Here is a 26,463-nt window from a genome sequence, read left to right on the forward strand (position 1 = left end):
CTTGACAAAACTTTTTACACTCTATGTGTCAAAAAGAAAAAAAAAATGGCAATTGGAGTTTTAACTCAGACTGTAGGACCCTGGCCAAGGCCAGAGGCCTATCTCTCAAAACAACTAGACGGGGTTTCCAAAGGCTGGCCCCCATGTCTAAGGGCCCTGGCAGCAATGGCCCTGTTAGCACAAGAAGCAGATAAGTTAACTCTTAGGCAAAACCTAAACATAAAGCACCCCCATGCTGTGGTGACTTTCATAAATACCAAAGGACATCATTAGCTAACAAATGCTAGATTAACTAGATACCAAAGCTTGCTCTGTGAAAATCCCCACATAACCATTGAAGTTTGCAACACCCTAAACCCCGCCACCTTGCTCCTGGTATCAGAGAGCCCAGTTAAACATAACTGTGTAGAGGTATTGAACTCAGTTTATTCTAGTGGGCCAACCTCTGAGACCATCCTTAAACATCAGTAGACTGAGGGCTGTACATGGATTGGAGCAGCTTCACCAACCCCTGCAAAGTGACTCTGAAGAATATGACAAGCCCTGCTCCAGTCACATCCAGAAGCTGACTGGTCCACGCACGGCCAAAGCATGAGGAAACTCATTTTCCTTAAAATTTGGACTTGTACAGTAAGGACATCAACTGACCTTCCTCAGACTGAGGACTGTTCCCAGGATATACATCAGGTCACTGAGGTAGGACAAAAGATTGTTACAGTCCTATTATTTTATGGTTATTATAAGTGTACCAGAACTCTAAAAGAAACTTGTTTGTATAATGCTATTCTATCCAAGGTATGTAGCCCAGTTTCTAATTTGTTATGTTTGTGAAAGAACTGTAATAGGAGATCAATGGCCATACGAAGCCCAAGAATTAGTGCCTACAGACCCAGTTCCTGATGAATTCCTGGCCCAAAAGAATCACCCTGATCATTTCTAGGTTCTAAAAGTCTCAATTATTAGACAATATTGCATAGCTAAAAAAAGGAAAGAATTCACTCATTCTGTAGGATGACTTGGTTGCCTAGGACAGAAACTGTATAATGGTACCACAAAAACAGTTACATGGTGGAGTTCAAACCATACAGATAAAAATCCATTCAGTAAATTTCCAGAGTTGCAGACCATTTAAGCCCACCCAGAATCCCACCAGGACTAGACGGCCCCCGACTGGGCTATACTGGATATGTGGACATAGAACCTCCACTAAGCTGCCTCACCTGTGGACAGGTAGTTGTGTTACTGGCACTATTAAACCATCTTTCTTCCTATTGCCCATAAAAACAGGCGAAATCCTGGGCTTCCCTGTCTATGCTTCCCACAAAAAGAAAGGCATAGCTATAAAAAATTGAAAAATAATGAACAGCTCCCTAAGAGAATCATACAATATTATAGGCCTGCTACTTAGGCATAAGACAGCTCATGGGGATACCAGACCCCCATTTATGTGCTCAACTGAATCATACAGTTACAAGCTGTTTTAGAAATCATCATTAATAAAACCAGTCAAGCCTTGACTGTTCTAGCCCAGCAACAAACTCAGATGAGGAATGCTATCTATCAAAATAGACTCTCAGCTACTTGCTAGCAACTGAAGGAAGGGTTTGTGAAAAAATTTAATCTTACTAATTGCTGTCTACACATAGATGATCAGGGGCAAGTAGTTGAAGACATAAAGATATAACAAAACTGGCACATGTGCCCGTGCAAGTGTAGCACGGATTTGATCCTAAGGCCTTGTTTAGAAATTTGTTCCCAGCACTAGGAAGATTTAAAACTCTTATAATAGGAGTTATAACAGTAATAGGAACCTGCTTACTGCTCCCTGTTTGCTACCTGTACTTCTTCAAATGATAAAAGCCTCATCGCTACCTTAGTTCACCAGAATGCTTCAGCACAAGTGTACTATACGACTCACTATCAATCTATTGCACAAGAAGACAAAAATAGCGAAAATAAGAGTGAGAACTCCCACTAATAAAAAGGTGAGAGTCTCAAAGGGGGGAAATGAGGGAAGAGAGAGACCCTCTTATATTGTTTTATATTGTTTTATACTCAGAAAAGGAAAGAGAAGCGAAACTAAAGGCAGGTAGCCCGGTGCCTAGGAACCAGACCTGAAACCAAGGAACCAGACCCAAAACCAGGCCTGGGCCTGCCTGACCTAAGCCTGGCAGTTAAAGATCAACCCCTGACCTAGCAACTGTTGTTATCTATAGAATCCAGACATTGTATGGAAGGACACTGTGAAACCTCCCGTTCTGTTCTGTTTCACTCTGACCACTGGTGCTCACAGCCCCTGTCACGTACCCCCGGCTTTCTCAATCAATCACAACCCTCTCACACAGACTGCCTTAGAGTTGTGAGCCCTTAAAAGGGACAGAAGTTGAGCACCTGACGAGCTCAGATTTTAAGACGCTAGCCTGCCGATGCTCCCAGCTGATTAAAGTCACTCCCTTCACTGTCTCGGTGTCTGAGGGGTTTTGTCTGTGGCTCGTCCTGCTACAACCCCAGCACTTTGGGAGGCCGAGGCAGGTGGATCACCTGAGATCAGGAGTTTGAGATCAGCCCGGCTAACATGGTGAAACCCCGTTTCTACTAAAAATACAAAAAACAGCCAGGTGTGGTGGCACGTGCCTATAATCCCAACTACTCAGGAGACTAAAGCAGGAGAATCGCTTGAACCTGGGAAGCAGAGGTTGCAGTGAGCTGAGATTGCACCATTGCACTCCAGCTTGGGCAACAAGAGCAAAACTCCATCTCAAAAAAAAAAAAAAGAAGGAAAGAAAGAAACAAGAATCACTCACAAGATGTAGAAAGTTACCTCAAATGACCAAATCTAAGAATTACTGGTGTTGCAAGAGCAAGGGATGGAAAGTTTATTAAAATAAATTATAGGCCGGGCACGGTAGTTCACACTTGTAATCCCAGCATTTCAGGAGGCCAAGGCGGGTGGATCGCTTGAGGTCAGGAGTTTGAGACCAGCCTGGCCAACATGGTGAAACCCCATCTCTACTAAAAATACAAAAAAATTCGCTGGGCATGGTGGCATGTGCCTGTAGTCCCAGCTACTCAGGAGACTGGGGCAGGAGAATCACTTGAACCCAGGAGGCAGAGGTTGCAGTGAGCCAAGATCATGCCACTGCACTCCAGCCTGGGCGTCAGAGTCAGACTCCTTCTCAAAAAACAAAACAAAAAAATAAATGATAATTAAAAACTTTCAAAAATTTAAGATATGAATGTCCAGTTATAGGAAGGTCTGAGAGCACCAAACAGATGTTACCCAAACAAGACCATCCAAGGCATACGATAATTAAACTCTCAAAGGCCAAGAACAAAAAGATGATCTAAAAGTAGCAAGAGTACAGAAACAAATAACATGTTAAGGAACTCCAGCTTGCCTGGCAACAGACTTCTCAGTGGAAACCATACAGGGCAGGAAGGAGAGAAATGACATTTTCAAAGTGCTATAAGAAAACAAACAAACAAACAAACAAAAACCCTGCTATCCAAGAATACTATATCCAGCAAAGTTATTCTTTAAATATGAAGGAGAGATAGTCTTTCCCAAACACAAACTGAGAGAATTTACCATCACTAGACCTGTCTTACAAGAAATGCTAATGGGAGTTATTCAATCTAAAAGAAAAAACACTAATATGTAAAAAAACTCTGAAGATATAAAACCCACTGGTAAAATGATCGACACAGATGAATCTAGAATATGCTAATACTGTAACTGTGGTGTGCCATCCACTCATAACTCTAGTATGAAGCCTAAAAGACAAATCTATCAAAAACAATAATAGCTACAGCAACTTGTTAAGAGATGGATAACATACAAATATGTAAATGCAAATAACTAAAAGACAAAATATTGAGGAGGATAGAGTTAAAGTGTATTTTTTTCATTTTTTTATTTGCTTCTATTCTTTTTTTGTAATCTAAGATGAATTGTCATCTCTTTTTTAAAAAAAACCTGTTATATCTATACAATGTTTTTTGTAAGCTTCATGGTAACCACAATGCAAAAACCTATAATAGATTCACTTAAAAAAAAAGGCAACAAATTAAAACATACTATCAGAGATAATCACTTAATCACAAAGGAAAACAGTAAGAAAGGAAAAGAGGAGGTATAAAACAAGATAAAAAGCAACAAAATGTGAGTAGTAAATCCTTACTTATCAATAATAACACTGAATGTAAATGAACTCAATTATCCAATTAAAAGGCACAGAATGGCTGAACGGATAAAGAAACAAGACCCAAGAATATCTGTCTACACAAAATCCACTCAACTATAATAACACATACATACTGAAAGTTAATGGGTAGAAAAAGATATTCTATGCAATTGGAAACCAAAAGAGAGCAGGAGTAGCTGTACTTAGATAAAATAAGTTACAAATCAAAGTCTGTTAAAAAAAAAAAAAAAAAAAAATGATTACTGTATAATTATAAAGGATTCAATTCAGCAAAAAGATATAAAAATTATAAAGAAGATGTAACAATTATACACCCAACACTGGAGCTCCAAACTATATAAAGCAAACATTAACAGATACAAAGGGAGAGATGGCCAAGCACATTGGCTCACGCCTGTAATCCCAGCACTTTGAGACTGAGGTGGGCAGATTACTTGAGGTTAGGAGTTCGAGACCAGCCTGGCCAACATGGTGAAACCTGTCTCTACTAAAAATACAAAAATTAGCCAGGCGTGGTGGCAGGTATGTGTAATCCCAGCTGCTAGGGAGACTGAGGCAGGAGAATTATTTGAACCCAGGAGGCAGAGATTGCAGTGAGCCGAGACTGCGCCACTGCACTGCAGCCTGGGCCATGGAGTGAGACTTCATCTCAAAGAAAAAAAAAGGTGGGGAGAGACAAAATGTAATATAATAATAGTAAGGGATTTTAACACCCTTTTCAGTAATGGACAGACAAGAAATCAACAAAAAAAAATGGAGTTAAACTACACACTGGACCTAATAGGCCTAACTGACATTTACAGAACATTTCACCCATCTGTTAAGGAATACACATTCTTTTTGTCAGCAGATGAAACATTCTCTAGAATATACCATATCTTAGGCCACAAAACAAGTCTGAAGAAATTCAAAAAGTAAGGCCGGGCGCGGTGGCTCAAGCCTGTAATCCCAGCACTTTGGGAGGCCGAGACGGGCGGATCACGAGGTCAGGAGATCGAGACCATCCTGGCTAACACAGTGAAACCCCGTCTCTACTAAAAAATACAAAAAACTAGCCGGGCAAGGTGGCGGCGCCTGTGGTCCCAGCTACTTGGGAGGCTGAGGCGGGAGAATGGCGCAAACCCCGGAGGCGGAGCTTGCAGTGAGCTGAGATCCGGCCACTGCACTCCAGTCTGGGCGACAGCGCGAGACTCCCTCTCAAAAAAAAAAAAAAAAAAAAAAAAAAAAAAGAAATTCAAAAAGTAGAAATCATATCAAGTATTTTTTCTGACCACAATGATGGAATAAAACTTGAAATCGTTAACAGGAGGAATCTTGGATACTTCATAAACACATGGAAATTAAATAACATTGGAATGACCAATGGTCAATGTAGAAATCAAGAACAAAATGAAAAATTGTCTTGAAATAAATGAAAATGTAAATCCAGCATGCAAAAATCTATGGGATACAGTAAAGGCAGTATGAAGAGATAAGTTTATAACAATAAATTCCTATATAAAAATGATAGAAAGATGGGAAATAATCTAACAATGCACCTCAAGGAACTAGAAAAGCAAGAACAAACCAAACCTAAAATTAGTAGAAGGAAAGAAATAAAACAGATAACAGCAAAAACAAATAAAATTGAGATAATAAATACAAAGAATCAATGAAAAGAAAAGTTGGTGGGTTTTTTTTTTTTTTTTTTTTTTTTTTTGATGGAATTTCGTTCTTGTTGCCCAGGCTGGAGTGCAATGGTGCAATCTTGGCTCACTGCAACCTCTGCCTCCCAGATTCAAGTGATTCTCCTGCCTCAGCTTCCCAAGTAGCCGGGATTACAGGCGCCTGTCACCATGCCTGCCTAATTTTTTTTGTATTTTTAGTAGAAACAGAGTTTTACCATATTGGCCAGGCTGGTCTCAAACTCCTGACCTCAGGTGATCCACCTACCCTGACCTCCCAAAGTGCTAGGATAACAGGCGTGAGCCATTGCGCCCAGCTGAAAAGTTGGTTTTTTGAAAAGATAAGCAAAATCAATAAAGCTTTAGCTAGACTAAATAAGAAAAAAGATAAAAGGGCCAGGCACGGTGGTCCACACCTGTAATCCCAACTTTTGCAGGCCGAGGTGGGTGGATCACTTGAGGCCAAGAGTTTAAGACCAGCCTGGCCAACATGGTAAAATCCCATCTCTACTAAAAATACAAAAATTAGCCAGGCATGGTGGTGCACACCTGTATGCCCAGCTACTCAGGAGGCTAAGGCACAAGAATCACTTGAACCCAGGAGGCAGAGGCTGCAGTGAGCTAAGATCACACCACTACAGCCTGGGTGACAGAGTGAGACTCTATCTCAAAAAAAAAAAAAAAAAGAATAAAGAAGGAAGGAAGGAAGGGAGGGAGGGAGGGAGGGAGGAAGGAAGGAAGGAAGGAAGGATACCCAAATAAAATAAGAAATGAAAAAGGAGATGTAACAACTGAGACCACAGGAATACAAAGAAACATTAGAGACTTATAAACAACTATACATGAATGAATTAGAAAACCTAGGGCTAGACATAGTGGCTCATGCCTGTAATCCCAGCACCTTGGGAGGCTGAGGCAGGCAGATCACTTGAGGTCAGGAGTTCAAGACCAGCCTGGCTAACATGGTGAAACCCTGTCTCTACTAAAAATACAAAAATTCATCGGGTGTGGTGGCGGGCACCTGTAATCCCAGCAACTCAGGAGGCTGAGACATGAGAATTGCTTGAACCTGGGAAATGGAGGTTGCAGTGAGCCAAGATTATGCCATTGCACTCCAGACTGGGGGAAAATGGAAAAAAAGAAAAAGAAAAAAGAAAAAAAGAAAACCTCAATATACCAATAACAAGTAATACGATCAAAGCCATAACACAAAGTCTCCCATCAAAGAACATCCCAGGAGCTAATGGCTTCATAGTTGAATTCCACCAAATATTTGAAGAAGAACTAATATCAATTCAACATAAACTCTTCAAAAAATTTGAACAGGAAGAAATACTTCCAAACTCATGAAGCATCACCCTGATATCAAAACCAGACAAGAGCACAATGAAAAAAAGAAAACTACAGGCCAATATCATGGATGAACATAGATGTAAAAATCCTTAACAAAATATAAGCAAACCAAATTCAACAACATGTTTAAGATCATTCACCATGATCAAGTGGGATTCATCTCAGGGATATGAGGATGGTTCAACATGTGCACATCAACAAATGTGATACATCACATTAACAGAACCAAGAACAAGAAGCACAGCATCATTTCACTAGAAGCTGAAAAAGCACTTGATAACACTCAACATCCCTTTATGATAAAAAAAAACCCTCATCAAATTTAGTATGGAAGAAACATACCTCAAAATAAAAGAAAGCCATATATGGCAAACCCACAGTTAACATTGTACTGAATGGGGAAAAATTAAAGGCCTTTCCTCTAAGATCTAGAACAAGACAAGGATGCCCATTTTCACCACTTTTATTCCTGGAAGTCCTGGGCAGAGCAATTAGGCAAGAGAAAGAAACAACAGGCGTGCAAATTGAAAATAAAGAAATCAAATTAGCCTTATTCACAAAAGAGATAATCTTATACTTTAAAAAAACCTAAAGACTCCACCAAAAAAGCTGTTAGAACTGAAAAACAAATTCAATAAATTTCAAGGACACAAAATCAACATACAAAAATCAGTAGGATTTATATATACCAACTGCAAACACTCTGGAGATGAAATCAAGAAGGCAGTTTTATTTAAAATAGCCATAAAAAATATAAAATACCTAAATTTAGAAAAGAAGTAAAAGATCTATACAAGGAACACGATAAACCTCTGATTTAAAAAAAGACATAAAAAATGGAAATATATTCCATGCTCATGGATTGGAAGAACTAATATTGTTAAATGGCAATATGACCCAAAGAAATTTGCAGATTCAATGCAAGTCCTCTTAAAATACCAATGACATTCTTCACAGAATTTTTTTTTAAACCCTAAAATCTATATGGAACCACAAAAGGCCCCAAATAACCAAAGCAATCCTGTGCAAAAGAACAAAGCAGGAGGCATCACACTACCTGACTTCAAAATTTACTACAAAACCATAGTAAACAAATCAGCATGGTAATGGCATAAAAGCAGACATACAGACCAACACAACAATAAAACTGGACCCCCTATTTCTCACCATATACAAAAATCAAAGCAAAATGGATTAAAGACTTAAATCTAAGACCTGAAACTAAAAATCCTTGAAGAAAACATTGGGGAAAACACTCTAGGACATTGGTTTGGGCAAAGATTTTCCATCTAAGACCTCAAAAGCACAGGCAACCAAAGCAAAAAGAAAAAGCAATTACATCAAGCTACAAACCTTCTGCACAGTAAAGGAAACAATCAAAAAGTGAAGAGAAAACCCACAGAGATAGAGAAAATATTTGCAAACTACCCATCTGACAAGGGAGTTACAACCAGAATTTATAAGGAGCTCAAACAACTCAATAACAAAAAAAAAAAAAGGAGATAATCTGATTTTAAAATGGGCAAAAGCTCTGAATAGGTGTTTCTGCAAAGAAGACATACAAATGGCCAACAGGTATGTGAAAAAATGCTCAACATCAGTAATCATCAAAGAAATGCAAATCAAAACTATGATGAGATATCATCTCACCCCAGTTAAAATGGATTGTATTAAAAAACAGGCAACAAAGATGCTTGCAAAGATGTGGAGAAAGGAGAACTGTTCTATAAAAGGGCCGTATATGCAAGGAAGTTTCCAAATGCTGAAGGAGCTGAGATCCCAGAAACCAAGGCAGACAAATTCAGTTTGTGGGTAAAGGGTGTTTTATTGGGGAAACTAACAGAAGCATGGTCTTGGGGAGCCACAAGAGAGGTAGATCTCTGCACTGTTACTCCCCAGGCTCAAGGCTTATATACCATAAAGAAAGGGTATGCTTGTTTTGTGCAACACAAAAGCAATCCTCCAGAACAGGCAAGAATGCTGTAAGCATCATAGCCTTATAATTTGTGTGATAACATCAAGATCGCTTTGTTCTTACACTGAGAAAAGTAAATAGAAATCAGGAGGCATTCACTTGACTGGGGCTAATCAGAAGTCAACATGGCACATTAGCATTCAACATGCAGTCACTTTTGTCTCCACTTGTATACTGTTGGTGGGAATGTAAATTAGTATAGCCACTGTGGAGAACATTATGGAGATTCCTCAAAAAACTAAAACTAGAACTACCATATAATCCAGCAATTAATTCCACTACTGGGTATATATCCCAAAGAAAGAAAATCAATATATCAAAAGATACCAGCACTATTCACAATACCCAATATATGGAATCAACCTAAGTGCCCACCAACAAATGAATGAATAAAGAAAACACAGTATATAAACCCAATGCAATATTATTCAGCCATTGAAAAAGAATAAAATCCTATCATTTGCAGCCACATGGATGAAACTGAGGTCATTTTGTTAAGTGAAATAAGCCATGTCACAGAAAGACAAATATTGCAAGTACCCACATGTGGGAGCTAAAAGAGTGAATCACATGAAGATAGAGAGTAGAGTCACGGTTACCAGGGGCCAGGAAGGGTAGGAGAGAGAGAAGATAAAGAGAGGTTGATTAATGTGTACAAGTATACGATTTAACAGAAGAAATAAGTCCTAGTGTTAGATAGGTAGACTGACTATAGTTTACAACAATCTATTGCACATTCTAAAATAGCTAGAAAAGGGTAAATCGAATGTATCTACCATAAAGAAAAGACAAATATTTTAGATGATGTCTATCCTAAGTACACATATTTGATCTTTACAAATTATATGAATGCATTAAATTCTAAGATGTACCCTGGAGAGGAAAGAAAGTACATTAATGATTACATAAGTTGAATGGGTTGCGGGTAATGAGAAGCGACTGCTAAAATGTATGGAGTTTCTTTTGAGGGTGATGAAGAAGTTTTCAGATTGGTTGTGGTGATGGTTTCACAGTTCTGTGAACATGCTAAAAAACATAATTTTACACTTCAATTAGGTGAATTATATGTCACTAAAGCTACTATTTTTTTGAAAATTCTCATGTAATTTCTTCTGTTTATAATTACGTTTTTAACATTTAATTATTCCCTTCTGGGATTTACTTTTTAGGTATCTTTTTAATGAGTTAGGGATCTAAATTTGTTTTGTTTTGTTTTTTGAGATGAAGTCTCGCTCTGTTGCCCAGGCTGGAGTGCAGTGGTGCGACCTCGGCTCACTGCAACCTCCACCTCCCGGGTTCAAGTGATTCTCGTGCCTCAGCCTCCTGAGTAGATGGGATTACAGGCACCTGCCAACACGCCCAGTGAACTTTTGTATTTTCAGTAGAGACTGGGTTTCACCATGTTGGCCAGACTGGTCTCGAGCTCCTGACCTCAGGTGATTCACTTGCCTTGGCCTCCCAAAGTGCTGGGATTATAGACATTGGCCATCACGCCCACCGGAGATCTAAATTTTTTAACAATTGAATAATTGATTGTGCCAACCCAATTTGAATATCCCATATTTAGGTGAGTCTATTTCTGACCTTTCTATTCTGTTCTGTTGTATTTATCTGTTCTAACACAAGTAACACATTTTCTCAGTTACTTTGACTTTATAATACATTTTGATGTCTAAAAGTACAAGTTATTTTTATTAACCTTCTTTTAAAATGTTTTTTTATTCTCATATTCAGATTCTTCCAAATGGGTTTTATAATCAACTTGCCAATTCCTAAAAATAAAATTGTTATTGAAATTTTCAGTGGAATTATATCAAATTTAAAGATTAATTTGGAGAGAATTGACATCTATTGATTATTGCTCTCAACCAGCGATATGCTGTACAGCTCTCCTTTTAGTTTTCAAGGTCTTTAGTATGGTTTTAGCATTTTCAAGATATAGGTCTTATCCCTTTTATAAAATTTATTCCCTCTTTGCATTTCTAATGCTTATTATTGGTATATAGGTAACATGTTGGGGGTTTTTTGTATTTATCTTGTATTCATCAACCTTATTAAAGGCTAAATCATTCAAATAATGTTTAAATTTATTTTTTTCTGGGTAGAAAATTGCATTATTTGCCCAATGTTTGTTTAAAAATTATATATTTATCTTATATTTGCAACATTATTAAAGGCTAATTAATTCAAATAATATGTAAATTTAACTTTGCTGGGTAGATAATTGCATTATCAGGAAATAATAGTGATTTTGACCATAATGAGATACAATCTCACACCAGTCAGAACGGTCATTATTAAAAAGTAAAAAATAAAAACATGTTGGTGAGGATGCAGAGAAAAGGGAACACTTATATACTGTTGGTGGGGATGTAAATTAGTTCAACCCTATGGAAAACAGTATGGAAAATTCTCAAAGAACTAAATATGAAACTACCATTTGACCCAGCAATCCCACTAGTGGTTATATGCCCAAAGGAAAAGAAATCATTTAACCAAAAAGACACCTGCACTTATATGTTTATTCCAGCACTATTTATAATAGCAAAGTCATGGAATCAACCAAAGTGTCCTTCAATGATTAATTGGATAAAGAAAATGTGGTATATACCATGGAATATTCTGCAGCCATAAAAGAGAATGAAACTATGTGCTTTGCAGAACATGGAAGGAGCTGGAGGCCATTATCTTAAGTGAAAAAACTCAGAAACAGAAAATCAAATACTGCATGTTCTCACTAGTAAGTGGGAACTAAACAATGGGTATACATGGACACAGGATGAAAATAATAGACACTGGTGACTCCAAAAGTGGGGAGGGTAGGAAAGGACCAACAGTTGACAATTTACGTATTGGATACAATGTTCACTATTTGGGTGATGGGCTCACTGGAAGCCCAAACCTTATGATTTACACAATATATCCATGTAGCTATCCTGCACATGTACCCCTGAATCTAAAATAAAATTTAAAATTAATTAATTAATAAAATAAATATAAACAGTTAATGTGAATATGTTTATTACCTTGATTGTCATGAGGGTATCATGAGTGTATGTAAATGTTCAGTGTCAAACTGAATATATTAAACATGTGTGGATTTGTTTTTTCTGTATATCAATTGTACTTCAATAAAGGTGTTAAAAACAATGTAATATGTTAATAAAGTAAAAGAAAATCAAGATGTAGTAATCTCAATTGACACAGAAAATATCGTTGACTAAATACACCACCTGTTTATGATTAAACTCTAAACAAATGAAAAATTGAAGGGAACTTCCACAACCCCATAAAGGGTATGTATGAAAGCCTACAGTAAATGTTGTACTTAATGGTGAAAGCAGAATGTCTTCCCCGTAAGACTGAGAACAGGAATATTCACTGTTACCACTTCTATTCAACAATGTACTGGGGATTTTTGCTAAAGAAATAAGTGGGAAAAACTTTTTTAAAGAGATTTTGCTGCTTCCTATAAGTAGTTATATCTCTCGATTTTATTTGCATGTTATTACTGAATTAGGGCCTCCAGTGACAGCAGAAATCCTTTCTCCTCTCTTGAATGGAAATGCCTCTAGTATGTCCCCAGTAATGATCTAGATTTCTAATAATTACCTCTAGTAAGTAAATGAACTTTCCTAAATAAACAAGTCTTGATTATACCATCTAGTGTATTAGCTTTCTCTCCAGCTTTAGGACACTTGACGGGGATGCCTTCTACATTTTCTTCCAAATAACTGACAAACTACTACATGTGGCAGGGTTAATACAGAGCTCCAATCAGATGTATTAATGCATTAATGCAGTATATCTCCATGGAGAACCCTGTGACCTGCCACCAGTAGACCAGTGAACCAATTTAACTGAACTCATTTTTGAATCTTTTGAGGATTAAAATTCACTGTACCTAGAAGTCCCAGTTGTCAGAATAGGCAACCAACAAGTAAACATTTTAGAAATATTGTGTGACTTTGCTATTTCCCTAAAGTATTACTATAACGGCCCACAAGGTACCATATTTCAATTCATTTGTCATCTTGTGTACCAAGGTAACAGAATCAGGCACAGTGGCTCATGCATGTAATCCCAGCACTTTGAGAGGTTGAGGCAGGAGGATGATTTAAGCCTAGGAGTTCAAGACTAGCCAGGGCAACACAGAGAAATCCCATCTCTACAAAAAATAAAAAATTAGCCAGAAGTGGTGGTGCACACCTGTAGTCCCAGCTACTCAAGAGGCTGAGGTGGGAGAATTGCTTGAGCCTAGGAGGTTGAGGCTACAGTGAGTTGTGATTGGACCACTTACCACTACACTCCAGCCTGGGCAACAGAGTGAGACCCTGTTTTTTTTTTTTTTTTAAAGAATCAGAGTGTGATATCCAGTGATCCAAATATAGTCGCCTTGTATGAAAAGATAAGAACCACCTTTCCTACTTTATTATTAGTATAAATTGAAGTTGAAAATTTTAAACATGTTCCCAAACAACAGAAAAAGAACACTTGTTCATATTTCATAGATTCTGGCCTTAAAAAAACAAAAAAAAGACCCCTTAATTGTGTAACAGCTAGGTACCTAACAAATGCAAGAATAAAAAGAAGAAATCAACTTTTCCTTTTCAAAGCCCACAAAAGTTACATTATACATCAATAAATATACATCCTCATTTTTTTGAGTCTTTGTCTAGATTATTGAAAACAGCAAAACGGGCCAGGCATGGTAGCTCATGCCTGTAATTCCAGCTACTCAGGAGGCTGAGGAGGGAGAATTGCTTGAACCCAAGAGGCAGAAGTTGCCATGAGCCGAGATCACACCACTGCACTCTAGCCTAGGCAACAGAGTGAGTAAGACTCTGTTTAAAAAACAAAAAAAAACAAAAAAAAAACACCAAATTTTAAAACTGTAGAATGTATCTTTAGTCAAAAAAGAAGTGTGAGTTGTGAATCCAGATGAACTAACCTTTAGGGCCAATTCATATGTGGCTGAGCTCCAGATATCTCTTTCTGCCATTAACTGTTTCATATCATTTTCCATCCTTTCTCTTTGTAATGTATATAAGTCATGATATTCTTCTACCATTCTATAAAAACAATTAAGAAACAGCTTCATTTAATTTATACTAACAATATAGACACATATATAATACTATGCAGCCATAAAAAAGGATGAGTTCATGTCCTTTGCAGGGACATGGGTGAAGCTGGAAACCATCATTCTCAGCAAACTAACACAAGAACAGAAAACCAAATACCGCATATTCTCATTCATCAGTGGGAGTTGAACAATGTAAACACACGGACATGGGAAGGGGAACATCACATATTGGGCCTGTTGGGGGTTGGGAGGCAAGGAGGGAGAACATTAGGACAAATACCTAATGCATGCGTGTAGGGAGACCCCCTGAAACTATTGCTATGGAATAAAAGATGAAATGCTCCTGATTATTGTAAATACAAAATTGCATGCAGGATTGTGTAAAGACAATGCCAGGTTGGGCTGCCAGAATGAGCCAACAGTGTGTGATGTGCTTCCCCCTGCAGAGAGCCTATGAATGGATGTGCAGTGCAGTCAGGGAGGTTTCACATCACCAAGATTCCTATCCCAGAAAAGCAGATGTTCATAGTTCTGGGAATGGAATGTCACCCTTGTGGAGAGCCTATAAACGGACGCATGGGGGTCACCTGTCCATATGGATAAGATAGGGCTACAAATGCCCTCATCTTGCCATGGCTCTTCTAGGCCTCTTTAGGGTTAAGGCATACTCCCTTCTGAGAATTTCTGGTCTAACCAGTTGTCTAGCTTCACATCTTGTTTCTATGGATTGTTTGTAACCAGCTTTTGCTGCAACTGTTACTGCTGATTAATATCTTGCTAATCATAAGTTATGGAAAGACTGTTTCTGTTTTAAAGCTCTGTTAGAAATTACTGAGGCACACACTATATTGTAAATTCTTACCTCTGTATACTGTACTTCTGCATACAGATGTTATGTTAAAGACTTACTTCATATCCATGTGACCATCTTACCTCATAATCAAATGACCCTAAATCCCTCATTGGGATTAGTGAGGGCAGGGATAGTGAGATAGGTCTCACTATCCTGCAGGTCTCACTATCCCCACCCTCACTAAACTTAATAATACATGCTTGTATATCCAGTGCATTGGCGGCACCGGGGGACCAGAAGGCAGTGACCCCCCTGGGCCCAGCTTTCACTATCTTGTGTGTGTCTATTATTTCCAGACCTGCCGATCTGCCTGGGAACAAAGAAAGAGCCCCGTTGCATTGCGGGCTGCTAGCCAGATCCTGCAATACATGCAGGACTTGAAACCTAGATGATGGATTGATGGGTGCAGTAAATCACCATGGCACATGTATGCCTTGAAATAAATGAAGCACAAGGCCTATGGGATAAAGCAAAAGCAGTGCTAAGAGGGAAGTATAGCTATGTTTGTTTTTTTTTTTTTGAGACGGAGTCTTGCTCTGTCGCCCAGGCTGGGGTGCAGTGGCCGGATCTCAGCTCACTGCAAGCTCTGCCTCCCAGGTTTATGCCATTCTCCTGCCTCAGCCTCCCGAGTAGCTGGGACTATAGGCGCCTGCCACCTCGCCCGGCTAGTTTTTTGTATTTTTTAGTAGAGATGGGGTTTCACCGTGTTAGCCAAGATGGTCTCGATCTCCTGACCTCGTGATCCACCCGTCTCAGCCTCCCAAAGTGCTGGGATTACAGGCTTGAGCCACCATGCCCGGCCGGAAGTATAGCTGTTTAACAAACCTGCATGTTCTGCACATGTATCCCAGAACTTAAAGTATAATTTTTTAAAAAAAGTCTCCAAACAAAGCAAAGCCCAAGACCAAATGGCTTTACTGCTGAATTGTACACAACTTAGAATAAACACCAATTCTTCTCAAATGATTCCAAAAAATTGAAGAGGAGGGAATTCTTCTTAACTGATTCTACAAGGCCAACATTATTTTGATATCAAAACCAGACAAAGACACAACAACAAAAAAGAAAACTATAAGCCAGTATCATGGACCAGCCTGCTCTCAAACTACAAAAATTAGCCAGGCGTGGTGGCACATGCCTGTAATCCCAGCTACTCGGGAGGCTGAGGCAGGAGAATCGCTTGAACTCGGGAGGTGGAGGCTGCAGAGCCAAGATTGGACCACTGCACTCCAGCCTGGGCAACAGAGCAAGACTCTGTCTCAAAAAATAAAATACCATGTAATGTAATCATCACTGCATGAGTAGTTTGTCTCTCCAGTCAATTGTGTATTGTAAAAAGTGATCTCTCCCAGTTTGCATATAATTTTCATCATGTTTAGTACAGTAACATAAACCTTGAATAACACCATGGTACCTATACAAAGTGTCAGTGGTGATGCTGAAAGTACTCCCAAGAAGCAGAGAAGAGTCATGACGTCATAAGAAAAATTAAACACTTGATATGTACTATAGATTCAGGTCTACAGTTGTGGTTGTCCACCATTTCAGACAGACAGTTCGTCTTGTAAACAGATGATGTAAATGTACAATATCAATAAATACAGTACAGTACTATAAATGTATTTTTTCTTCCTTATGATTTTCTTAGTATTTTCTTTAGCTTACTTTATTGTGAGAATATATTATATAATATATATAACATGCAAAATATGTGTTAATTGACTGTTTATCAGTAAGGTTTCCAGCCAACCATAGACTATTAGTGGTTAAGTTTTGGAGGCATCAAAAATTATACGTAGGTTTTTGACTCTGTGGGTTTTGGTGTCTCTAACCCCTACATTGTTTGACAGTTGACCATATACTGAAAGGCACTGTTTCAAGTAAGATTAACTGATCCCTTGTGACAAATGCTGCTAGTAAGGCAAGTGATATGAGAATTGACCATTGGATTTAGCAATATGACGGTCATAGGTGACTTTGTCAAGTGCCATTTAGTGCCATGGTAGGGATGAGACACAAGTGATAATGGCAAGAGAAGAAACAACGAAGACAATGAGTACAACAACTTTTTGTAGAGATTTCCTGTAAGGACAGCAGAGAAAAAGGACCATAGCAGGAAGGGAATGTGTAGTTCTAAGAAACCTGGGACATTTTGTTTGTGTTTTTTGTTTTTAAGATGGGAGTAATTATAGCATATTTGCATACTGATGGGATTAATCAGCTAGAGAGGGAAAAAATTAATGATGCAAAAAAGAGAAGGAACGTTTGCTGAAAGTTTCTCAAGTAAGTAACAAGGTATATATGAAAGTATACAAACAAGAGATTGGCCTTAGAAAGGAGCAGACTATAGTTAACAAAAAGGAAAATAGAATATATAAGCACAGATGCAGGTGGGTGGACAGATGTGGGGGTGACAGCTTAAGTTCTCTTCTGTTTGCTTCTACTTTTTAGAAAGCAAGATCATCAGCTTATAATGAGGGTGGAAAGGTAGGATTGAAGGTATAAGGATAGAAGACTAAGTATAGAAGTCACCTTGAAAAACAAGAAAGTTATAATACAGAAAAAAGTAGTATATAGAATAGGCAAAAATTGAATAAAGTATCTCATGTTATGTATTAGTCCATTTTCATGCTGCTGATAAAGACATACCCAATACTGGGTATACTGCGTAATTTTTTTTTTCTTTTCTTTTTTTTTTTTTTTGAGACAGAGTCTTGCTCTGTTGCCAAGCTGGAGTGCAGTGGCACGATGTCGGCTCACTGCAAACTCTGCCTCCCAGGTTCTAGCAATTATCCTGACTCAGCCTCTTGATTAGCTGGGACTACAGGTGCACACCACCATGCCTAGTTAATTTTTGTATTTTTAGTAGAGATGGGGTTTCACCACGTTGGCCAGGATGGTCTCTATCTCTTGACCTCCTGATCCGCCTGCCTCAGCCTCCCAAAATGCTGGGATTACAGGCGTGAGCCACCTCACCCGGCCCCGAGACTGAATAACTTATAAAGGAAAAGAGGCTTAACGGACTCACAGTTCCATGTGGCTGGGGAAGCCTCACAATCATGGTGGAAGGTGAAAGGCATGTCTTACATAGGGGCAGGCAAAGAGAGAATGAAAGCCAAGCAAAAGGGGATTCCCCTTATAAAACAATCAGGTCTCTTGGGACTTAATCACTACCACAAGAACAGTACAGGTAAACTACTCCGACAATTCAATTATTTCCCACCAGGTCCCTCCCACAACATGTGGGAATTATGGGAGCTAATATTTAAGATGAGATTTGGGCGGGGATACAGCCAAATCATATTATACTAATAAAGAATAAAATAGAATAAAAGTAAAAATACATTTTTGAATTTAGATTTTGGGCACTTTTGGTTTTTCTTGACATTTAAAAAATTTAATCACTCTTCAAACAGTTTTTCAGAAAGCACAGGAATAGGCTGTATTAACAGAGACATAAAAAAAGATGTAATATGTATTCTTAGATTGGATACTGGTTTGGCTAACCCAACTGTGAAATATATTTTGGAAAAACTTGGGAAAATTTTAATCTAGCTAATCTATGAAGTAAAAATTTACTGAAATAGGCAGACATTCTTCTTTTTTTTTTTTTTTTTTTTTTGAGACGGAGTTTTGCTTTTGTTGCCCAGGCTAGAGTGCAATGGCACAATCTCGGCTTGCCACAACCTCTGCCTCCCAGGTTCAAGCAATTCTCTTACCTCAGCCTCCCAAGTAGCTGGGATTACAGGCATGTGGCACCACACCCAGCTAATTTTGTATTTTTAGTAGAGAAAGTGTTTTTCCATGTTGGTCAGGCTGGTCTCGAACTCCTGACCTCAGGTGATCCACCTGCCTTGGCCTCCCAAAGTGCTGGGATTACAGGTGTGAGTGACCGCGCCTGGCCATAGACATTCTTTTATCATTTGTTTCTGTGTCTTCTCTTTTTAAATTTTTATTATTTACTTATTTATTTCCTAATTTTTATTTTATTTTATTTTTCCATAAGTTATTGGGGTACAGGTGATATCTGGTTACATAAGTAAGTTCTTTAGTGGTGATTTGTGAGATTTTGGTGCCCCTATCACCCAAGTAGTATACACTGCACCATATTTGTGGTCTCTTATCCCTCATCCCCCTCCCACTCTTTCCCTGAAGTCCCCAAAGTGTATTATTCTTATGCCTTTGCATTCTCAGAGCTTAACTCCCACGTATCAGTGAGAACATACAATGTTTGATTTTCCACTCCTGAGTTACTTCACTTAGAATAATGGTCTCCAATCTCATCCAGGTCACTGCAAATACCATTAATTCATTCCTTTTTATGACTGAGTAGTATTCCGTCATATATATATATATACACCACAGTTTTTTGTATCCACTCATTGATTGATGGGCATTTGGGTTGGTTCTACGATTTTGCAATTGTGAATTGTGCTGCTATGAACATGCATGTGCAAGTATCTTTTTTGAATAATGACTTCTTTTCCTCTGGGCAGATACCCAGTAGTGGGATTGCTGGATCAAATGGTAGTTCTACTTTTGGTTCTTTAAGGAACCTCTGCACTGTTTTCCATAGCGGCTGTAATAGTTTACATTCCCACCAGCAGTGTAGAGTGTTCCCCAATCACCGCATCCATGGCAGCATCTGATTTTGATTTTTTGATTATAGCCATTCTTGCAGGAGTAAGGTGGTATTGCATCGTGATTTTGATTTGCATTTCCCTGATCATTAGTGATGTTGAGCATTTTTTCATATGTCTGTTGCCCATTTGTATATCTTCTTTTGAGAACTGTCTATTCATGTCCTTTGCCCACTTTTTGATGGGATTGTTTGTTTCTTTCTTACCGATTTGTTTGAGTTCATTGTAGATTCTGGATATTAGTCCTTTGTCAGATGTATAGATTGTGAAGATTTTATCCCACTCTGTGGGTTGTCTGTTTACTCTGCTGACTGTTCCTTTTGCTGTGTAAACGCTCTTTAATTAGGTCCCAGATATTTATCTTTGCTTTTATTGCTTTTGCTTTTGGGTTCTTGGTCATGAAATCCTTGCCAATGTCTAGAAGGATTTTTCCAATGTTATCTTCTATAATTTTTTAGTATAGGTCTTAGGTTTAAGTTCTTAATCCATCTTGAATTGATTTTTGTACAAGATGAGATATGAGGATCCAATTTCATTCTCCTACATGTGTCTAGCCAATTATCCCAGCACCATTTATTGAAAAGGGTGTCCTTTCCCCACCTTATGTTTTTGTTTGCTTTGTTGAAGATCAATTGGCTGTAAGTATTTGGGTTTATTTCGGGATTCTCTATTCTGTTCCACTGGTCTACGTGCCTATTTTTATACTAGTACCATGCTGTTTTGGTGACTATGGCCTGAAATAGGTTGACATTCTTAACTGAAAAAATACTGATTGTAGAATAGTGCATACAGTACAATTTTGGTTTTAACTATACATACACATGTGAGTACATGTACACAGAAACAAGACTCATAGCACCAGCCTGCCTGCTCCCTCCCAATACTGCAGCTTCCCCCAGGCCCATGGCAACACCCCACATCACTCTGCTGGCCCATGTGTGTGCAGGCAGGTTTTGCTTTCCCTGCCTCGCCAGCATGCATGTGTGCATGCACCCTGCCCTGCCACTGATGTGGCAGTAGTGCATTCTGCCCTTCCACACCCTCCCCACAACCCCTGCCACAAGGCTTTGATCCATTATAGTCAGAGCTTTGGCGGGCAGACACCCAGCCAGTCCCACCCCCACCAGTGCCCTGCCCTTAGTGGCAACACTCCTCCAAGAGTAAAACTAAGCTCAGAGAACAGTGGACTCTCCCCTTCCTTCAAGGAAGCTATGAATCACAATAAAATGATAAATGACAGACAAAATAGCCAGTATAGAAAAAACTGTAACTGGCCTGATAGAGCTGAAAAAATGTACTACAAGACCTTCATAATGCAATTACAAGTATTAATAGCAGAATAAACCAAGTTGAAGAAAGAATCTCAGAACTTGAAGACTGGTTTTCTGAAATAAGAGAGTCAGACAAGAATAGAAACAAAAGAATGAAAAAGAATGAACAAAACCTTGAAGAAATGTGGGATTATGTAAAGAGACCAAATCTATGACTCATTGATGTCCCTGAAATAGATAAGGTGAGTGTAAGCAACTTGGAGAAGATATTTTAGGGTATTATCCATGAGGATTTCCCCAACCTAACCAGAGAGACCAACGTTCAAATTCAAAAAATGCAGAAAACCAAAATACAATACTGCACAAGAAGATCATTCTCAAGGCACATAATCATCAGATTCTCAAAAGTTGAAATAAAAGAAAAAATGTTAAAGGCATCTAGAAAGAAAAGTCAGGTCACCTCCAAAAGGAATCCCATCAGACTAACAGTGGACCTCTCAGCAGAAACCCTACAAGCCAGAAGAGATTGGAAGCCAATATTTAACATTCTTAAAAAAAAGAAATTCCAACCCAGAATTTTATATATGTCTAAATTAAGCTTCATAAGTGAAGGAGAAATAAGATCCTTTATAGACAAGCAAGTGCTGAGAAAATTCATTACCACCAGATCTGCCTTAAAAGAGCTCCTGAAGAAAGCACTAAATATGGAAAGGAAAGACCATTACCAGCCACTATTAAAACACACATAAGTACACAGACCAGTAACACTATGAAGCAACCACACAAACAAGTCTGCATTATAACCAGCTAACATGATGACAGGATCAAATCTATATATATCTTTACTGGTTTACCTTAAATGTAAATGGGCTAAATGTCCTGATTAAAAGACACAGAGTTGCAGGCTGGATAAAGAAACAAGACCCATTGGTATGCTGTCTTCAAGAGACTCATCTCACATGCAATGACACCCATATGCTCAAAATAAAAGGATGGAGAAAAATCTACCAGGCAAATGGAAAAATCCATTCTAAGTAATTGATACATAAATTAGACATTTAATACATAAATCATAATTTAGTCATATAGTTAATACTATAATGCAGTAAAAATTAATTTGTTCTATATGCATCATAATGAGAAGATCTCAAAAGAATAGTATTTAGTTGGTAAAAGCAAAAAAAAAAAAATTTTTTTTGAGATGGAGTCCTTCTCTGTTGCCCAGGCTGGAGTGCAGTGGTGCAATCTTGGCTTACTGCAGCCTCTGCCTCCTGGGTTCAAGCAATTCTCCTGCCTCAGCCTCCCAAGTAGCTGGGACTACAGGTGCCACCACCACTCTAGCTAATTTTTTGTATTTGTAGTAGAGACAGGGTTTCACCATGTTAGCCAGGATGGTCTCGATCTCCTGACCTCGTGATCCGCCTACCTCAGCCTCCCAAAATGCTGAGATTATAGGCGTGAACCACTGTGCCCGGCCGCAAATTTTTTTTATATGTAACTATGTATTATAGTAAAATATAAAAACATGGATAGGAAAGTTACATACCAACTATAGATTAGTGATTAACTCTGGGGAGGGAAAAAGCAGAATGGAGATATATAGAGATATAGACATAGAAATAGATGCATTTTTTTAAATCTTCAAATATTTTTCTTTTTTCTTCTTTTCTTTTTTTCTTTTTTTTTTGAGACAGAATCTTGCTCTGTCACCCAGGCTGGAGTGCAGTGGCATGAACTCAGCTCACTGCAACCTCTGCCTCCCGGGTTCAAGCAATTCTCATGCCTCAGCCTTCCAAGTAGCTAGGATTACAGGTAAGCACCTCCACACCCAGGTAATTTTTGTATTTTTAGTAGAGATGGGGTTTCGCCATGTTGGCCAGGCTAGTCTCAAACTCCCAATCTCAGGTGATCCACCTGCCTCAGTCTCCCAAAGTGCTGGGATTACAGGCGTGAACCACCATGTCCGGCCTAAATCTCCAAATATTTTTATAAAATTTTGTTTCCTAAAAATGGGGTGTGAAACAAGTATGACATAATGGCTGACATTTGGTAATTCATGAAAGGTAAATGAGTACTCACTATAATGCTTCCTTTTTCTGAATGTTTGAAATATTTCATGACATAAAATTTCATTAAAAGCTACCAGAATAAGAATATTTCATATTGCCACAGCACTGACTATATGCCAAGCACCATTCTAAGTGCTTTACTTATATTACTTCCTTTAATACTTGTAATAACCCTATGAGGTAGGTAATATTATTATCCCAATTTTACATATGGGCAAACTAAGGCCCAGAAAAGTTAAGTGACTTCCCCAAGGTCACACAGCAAATAGCATGGTTCCAGAATCTATGCTATCTATGCACACTGCCTCTTTACACTTTCTTGTAGAAAACCAGAAAGTAACAGCCTGCAATCCTGACTCAACAAAAATGATTAATGCTGAAAGCAACAGTATATCTCCAAGAGAAAAAATCATGTTTTACCTTCTTTCCACCCAGAATGAAAAATCAACTAAATTCAGATAAAGTAAGCTATCTATATGTGCTTTTAGAATTCAAGAAGTTAGTATCATATATATTATTTCAGAAGTTATATAAGCTTCTTCCCTTTCCCCTGTATAAGCTACACAAACTCTAAGCAACTCACTTGGCATTCTTTTCCGCATCTAAAAGAGCTTGTGCCAAATCCTTGTGAGCCTTTTCTGTTTCCTTTGTTAATTTCACATCATGCGCCCGAACTAGACACAGTTCCCTGAAATAAAGCGAAGAAATTTTAAATTCATATTTGGAGACTTCCAAAAAGTTTCTACCAAGAAAATCAGATTTCTACTCAGGTATCTTCTCAGTTATCATGTGTACCTCCCTTCCCAGTTATTCCACCTTATAAACCAAATCAAGAAATTGAATGTACATTCTAGATGGAATCTTGCCAGGTTTGGAAATGGAATCAGGCTGGCAGGAATCAGGCAGAAAGAAGATGTAGGGGAGATCCTTTAGAATGGAGGGAGGCAGATGCTGACATGCAAGGCCTCCATGCTGGTCTACCCCACTTTCTGATACGACTATCCTATCTTCTTTATTCTCACCACTAACCATCTAGCTTCAAGGTTAGAAGTTATATGATCACTAACTTTGATGGCTATATAATACTTACTCTCTTTGTGATGTTAACATCCATAATGTTAACATCCATAATTACAGCACTGTTCTATAAATCTGATTAAGGTAAACATCTGTATTTTATTTTATTTTATTTTTGTTTTCTGAGACAGAATCTCACTCTGCCACCCAGGCTAGAGCGCAGTGGCATGATCTCGGCTCACTACAACCTCCACCTCCTAGGTTCAAGTGATTCTCCTGCCTCAACCTTCCCAGTAGTTGGGATTACAGGCATGTGCCACCACGCCCGGCTAATTATTTGTATTTTTGGTAGAGACGGGGTTTCACTATGTTGGCCAGGCTGGTCTCAAACTCCTGACCTCAAGTGATCCTCCCACCTCAGCCTCTCGAAGTGCTGGGATTACAGGTGTGAGCCATCATGCCCAGCGACATCTATATTTCAGAAGAAAGAGCAGGTCTTTTCCATGTCAAATATATACAGAATCTTCATTTTTATGTGAACTTGCACAACCCATTTATCTATATCTATATCTACAATGACATCTAGTTTTTTTTGTTGTTGTTGTTTTGTTTTTTGAGACAGAGTCTAGCTCTGTTGCCCAGGCTGGAGTGCAGTGGCCAGATCTCAGCTCACTGCAAGCTCCACCTCCTGGGTTTATGCCATTCTCCTGCCTCAGCCTCCTGAGTAGCTGGGACTACAGGCACCCGCCACCTCGCCCAGCTAGTTTTTTGTATTCTTTAGTAGAGACAAGGTTTCACTGTGTTAGCCAGGATGGTCTCGATCTCCTGACCTCGTGATCCGCCCGTCTCGGCCTCCCAAAGTGCTGGGATTACAAGCTTGAGCCACCGCGCCCGGCCACATCTAGTTATTTTTGTTCTCTTGCTAAACATGAAAAGGAAACAGAAGAACCTTGGCCTTTAACCATTCCGCTTTCCCTAAATATTTTTTACTCCCTTTAGAGACATGACATTGACTTTTGTTTTGTGTTTAAGATAATCACAGTTTTTACCTGGTCAATTCTTCAATAACATGCTTGAAATTATACAATTCTTCTAAAATGCGCTGGTCCATCACTCGCTGAGTTACCAAGTCTTTGTAGAAATCAATCATCTGCCGGGCAATCTGGTCAAGCATTTGCACATACCTCTCTCTGCATGACAAACAACCAAAAAGCTCCTAGATCTGATAAATGAATTCAGTAAATTCTCAGGTTACAAAATCAATGTACACAAATCAGTAGCACTGCTATACACCAAGAAAACCAAGCTGAGAATCAAATCAAGAAATCAATCCCTTTTACAACAGCTGCAAAAAAAAAGAAAAGAAAAGAAAAGACTTAGGAATATACTTAACCAAGGAGATGAAAGATCTCTACAAGGAAAACTACAAAACACTATTGAAAAAACACTGCATATGACACAAACAAATGGAAACACACCCCATGTTCATGGATGGGTAGAATCAATATTGTGAAAATGACCATACTGCCAAACTCAATCTACAGATTCCATGCAATTCCCGTCAAAAATACCATCATCATTCTTCACAGAATGAAAAAAAAATCCTAAAATTCATATGTAACCAAAAAAGAGCCCACAAAGCCAAAGAAATACTAAGCAAATAGAACAAATCTGGAAACATCACATTACCTGACTTCAAACTATACTACAAGGTTATAGTTACCAAAACAGCATGGTATGGGTATAAAAATAGGCACATAGACCAATGGAACAGACTAGAGAATCCACAAAATAAAGTCAGATACTTACAACCAACTGATCTGCAACAAAGCATACAAAAACATAATGTGGGGAAAGGACACCCTTTTCAACAAATGTTGCTGGGATAACTGGCAAGCCATATGTAGAAGAATGAAACTGGATCCTCATCTCTCAACCTATACAAAAGTCAACTCAAGATGGATCAAAGACTTAAAGACCTGAAACCATAAAAATTCTAGAAGATAACACCAGAAAAACTCTTCTAGACATTGGCTTAGGCAAAGAATTCATGTCCAAGAACTCAAAAGCAAATGCAACAAAAACAAAAATAAATAGATGGGACCTAATTAAACTAAAGAACTTCTGCACAGCAAAAGAAATAATCAGCAAGGTAAACAGACAACCCACAGAGAGGGAGAAAATATTCATAAACTATGCATCTGGCAAAGGACTAGTACCCAGAATCTATGATGAACTCCAAAAAATCAGCAAGAAAAAATAAATAATTTCACCAAAAAGTGGGCAAAGGACATTAATAGACAATCCTCAAAAGAAGATATACAAACAGC

The 26,463-nt window shown here is 38.5% G+C and overlaps 1 protein-coding gene across 3 annotated transcripts in view; it reads right to left on the minus strand.

The window, feature by feature from the left end:
• The window catches only part of AXDND1 (axonemal dynein light chain domain containing 1), a 187,323-nt gene that overhangs the window by 133,018 nt on the left and 27,842 nt on the right, over positions 1 to 26,463 (minus strand). For all 3 annotated transcript variants that reach the window (XM_073011737.1, XM_073011736.1, XM_037985895.2), the window contains exons 10-12: positions 25,183 to 25,323; positions 23,700 to 23,804; positions 14,149 to 14,269 (exon numbers count right to left, since the gene is read on the minus strand). In XM_073011737.1, coding sequence (XP_072867838.1) covers positions 14,149 to 14,269; positions 23,700 to 23,804; positions 25,183 to 25,323 — 367 coding nt within the window. The remainder of the gene's footprint in view (positions 1 to 14,148; positions 14,270 to 23,699; positions 23,805 to 25,182; positions 25,324 to 26,463) is intronic.

This window comes from Chlorocebus sabaeus, chromosome 25 (genome assembly GCF_047675955.1).
Source record: "Chlorocebus sabaeus isolate Y175 chromosome 25, mChlSab1.0.hap1, whole genome shotgun sequence".
In the NCBI taxonomy this organism is placed as follows: domain Eukaryota; kingdom Metazoa; phylum Chordata; class Mammalia; order Primates; family Cercopithecidae; genus Chlorocebus; species Chlorocebus sabaeus.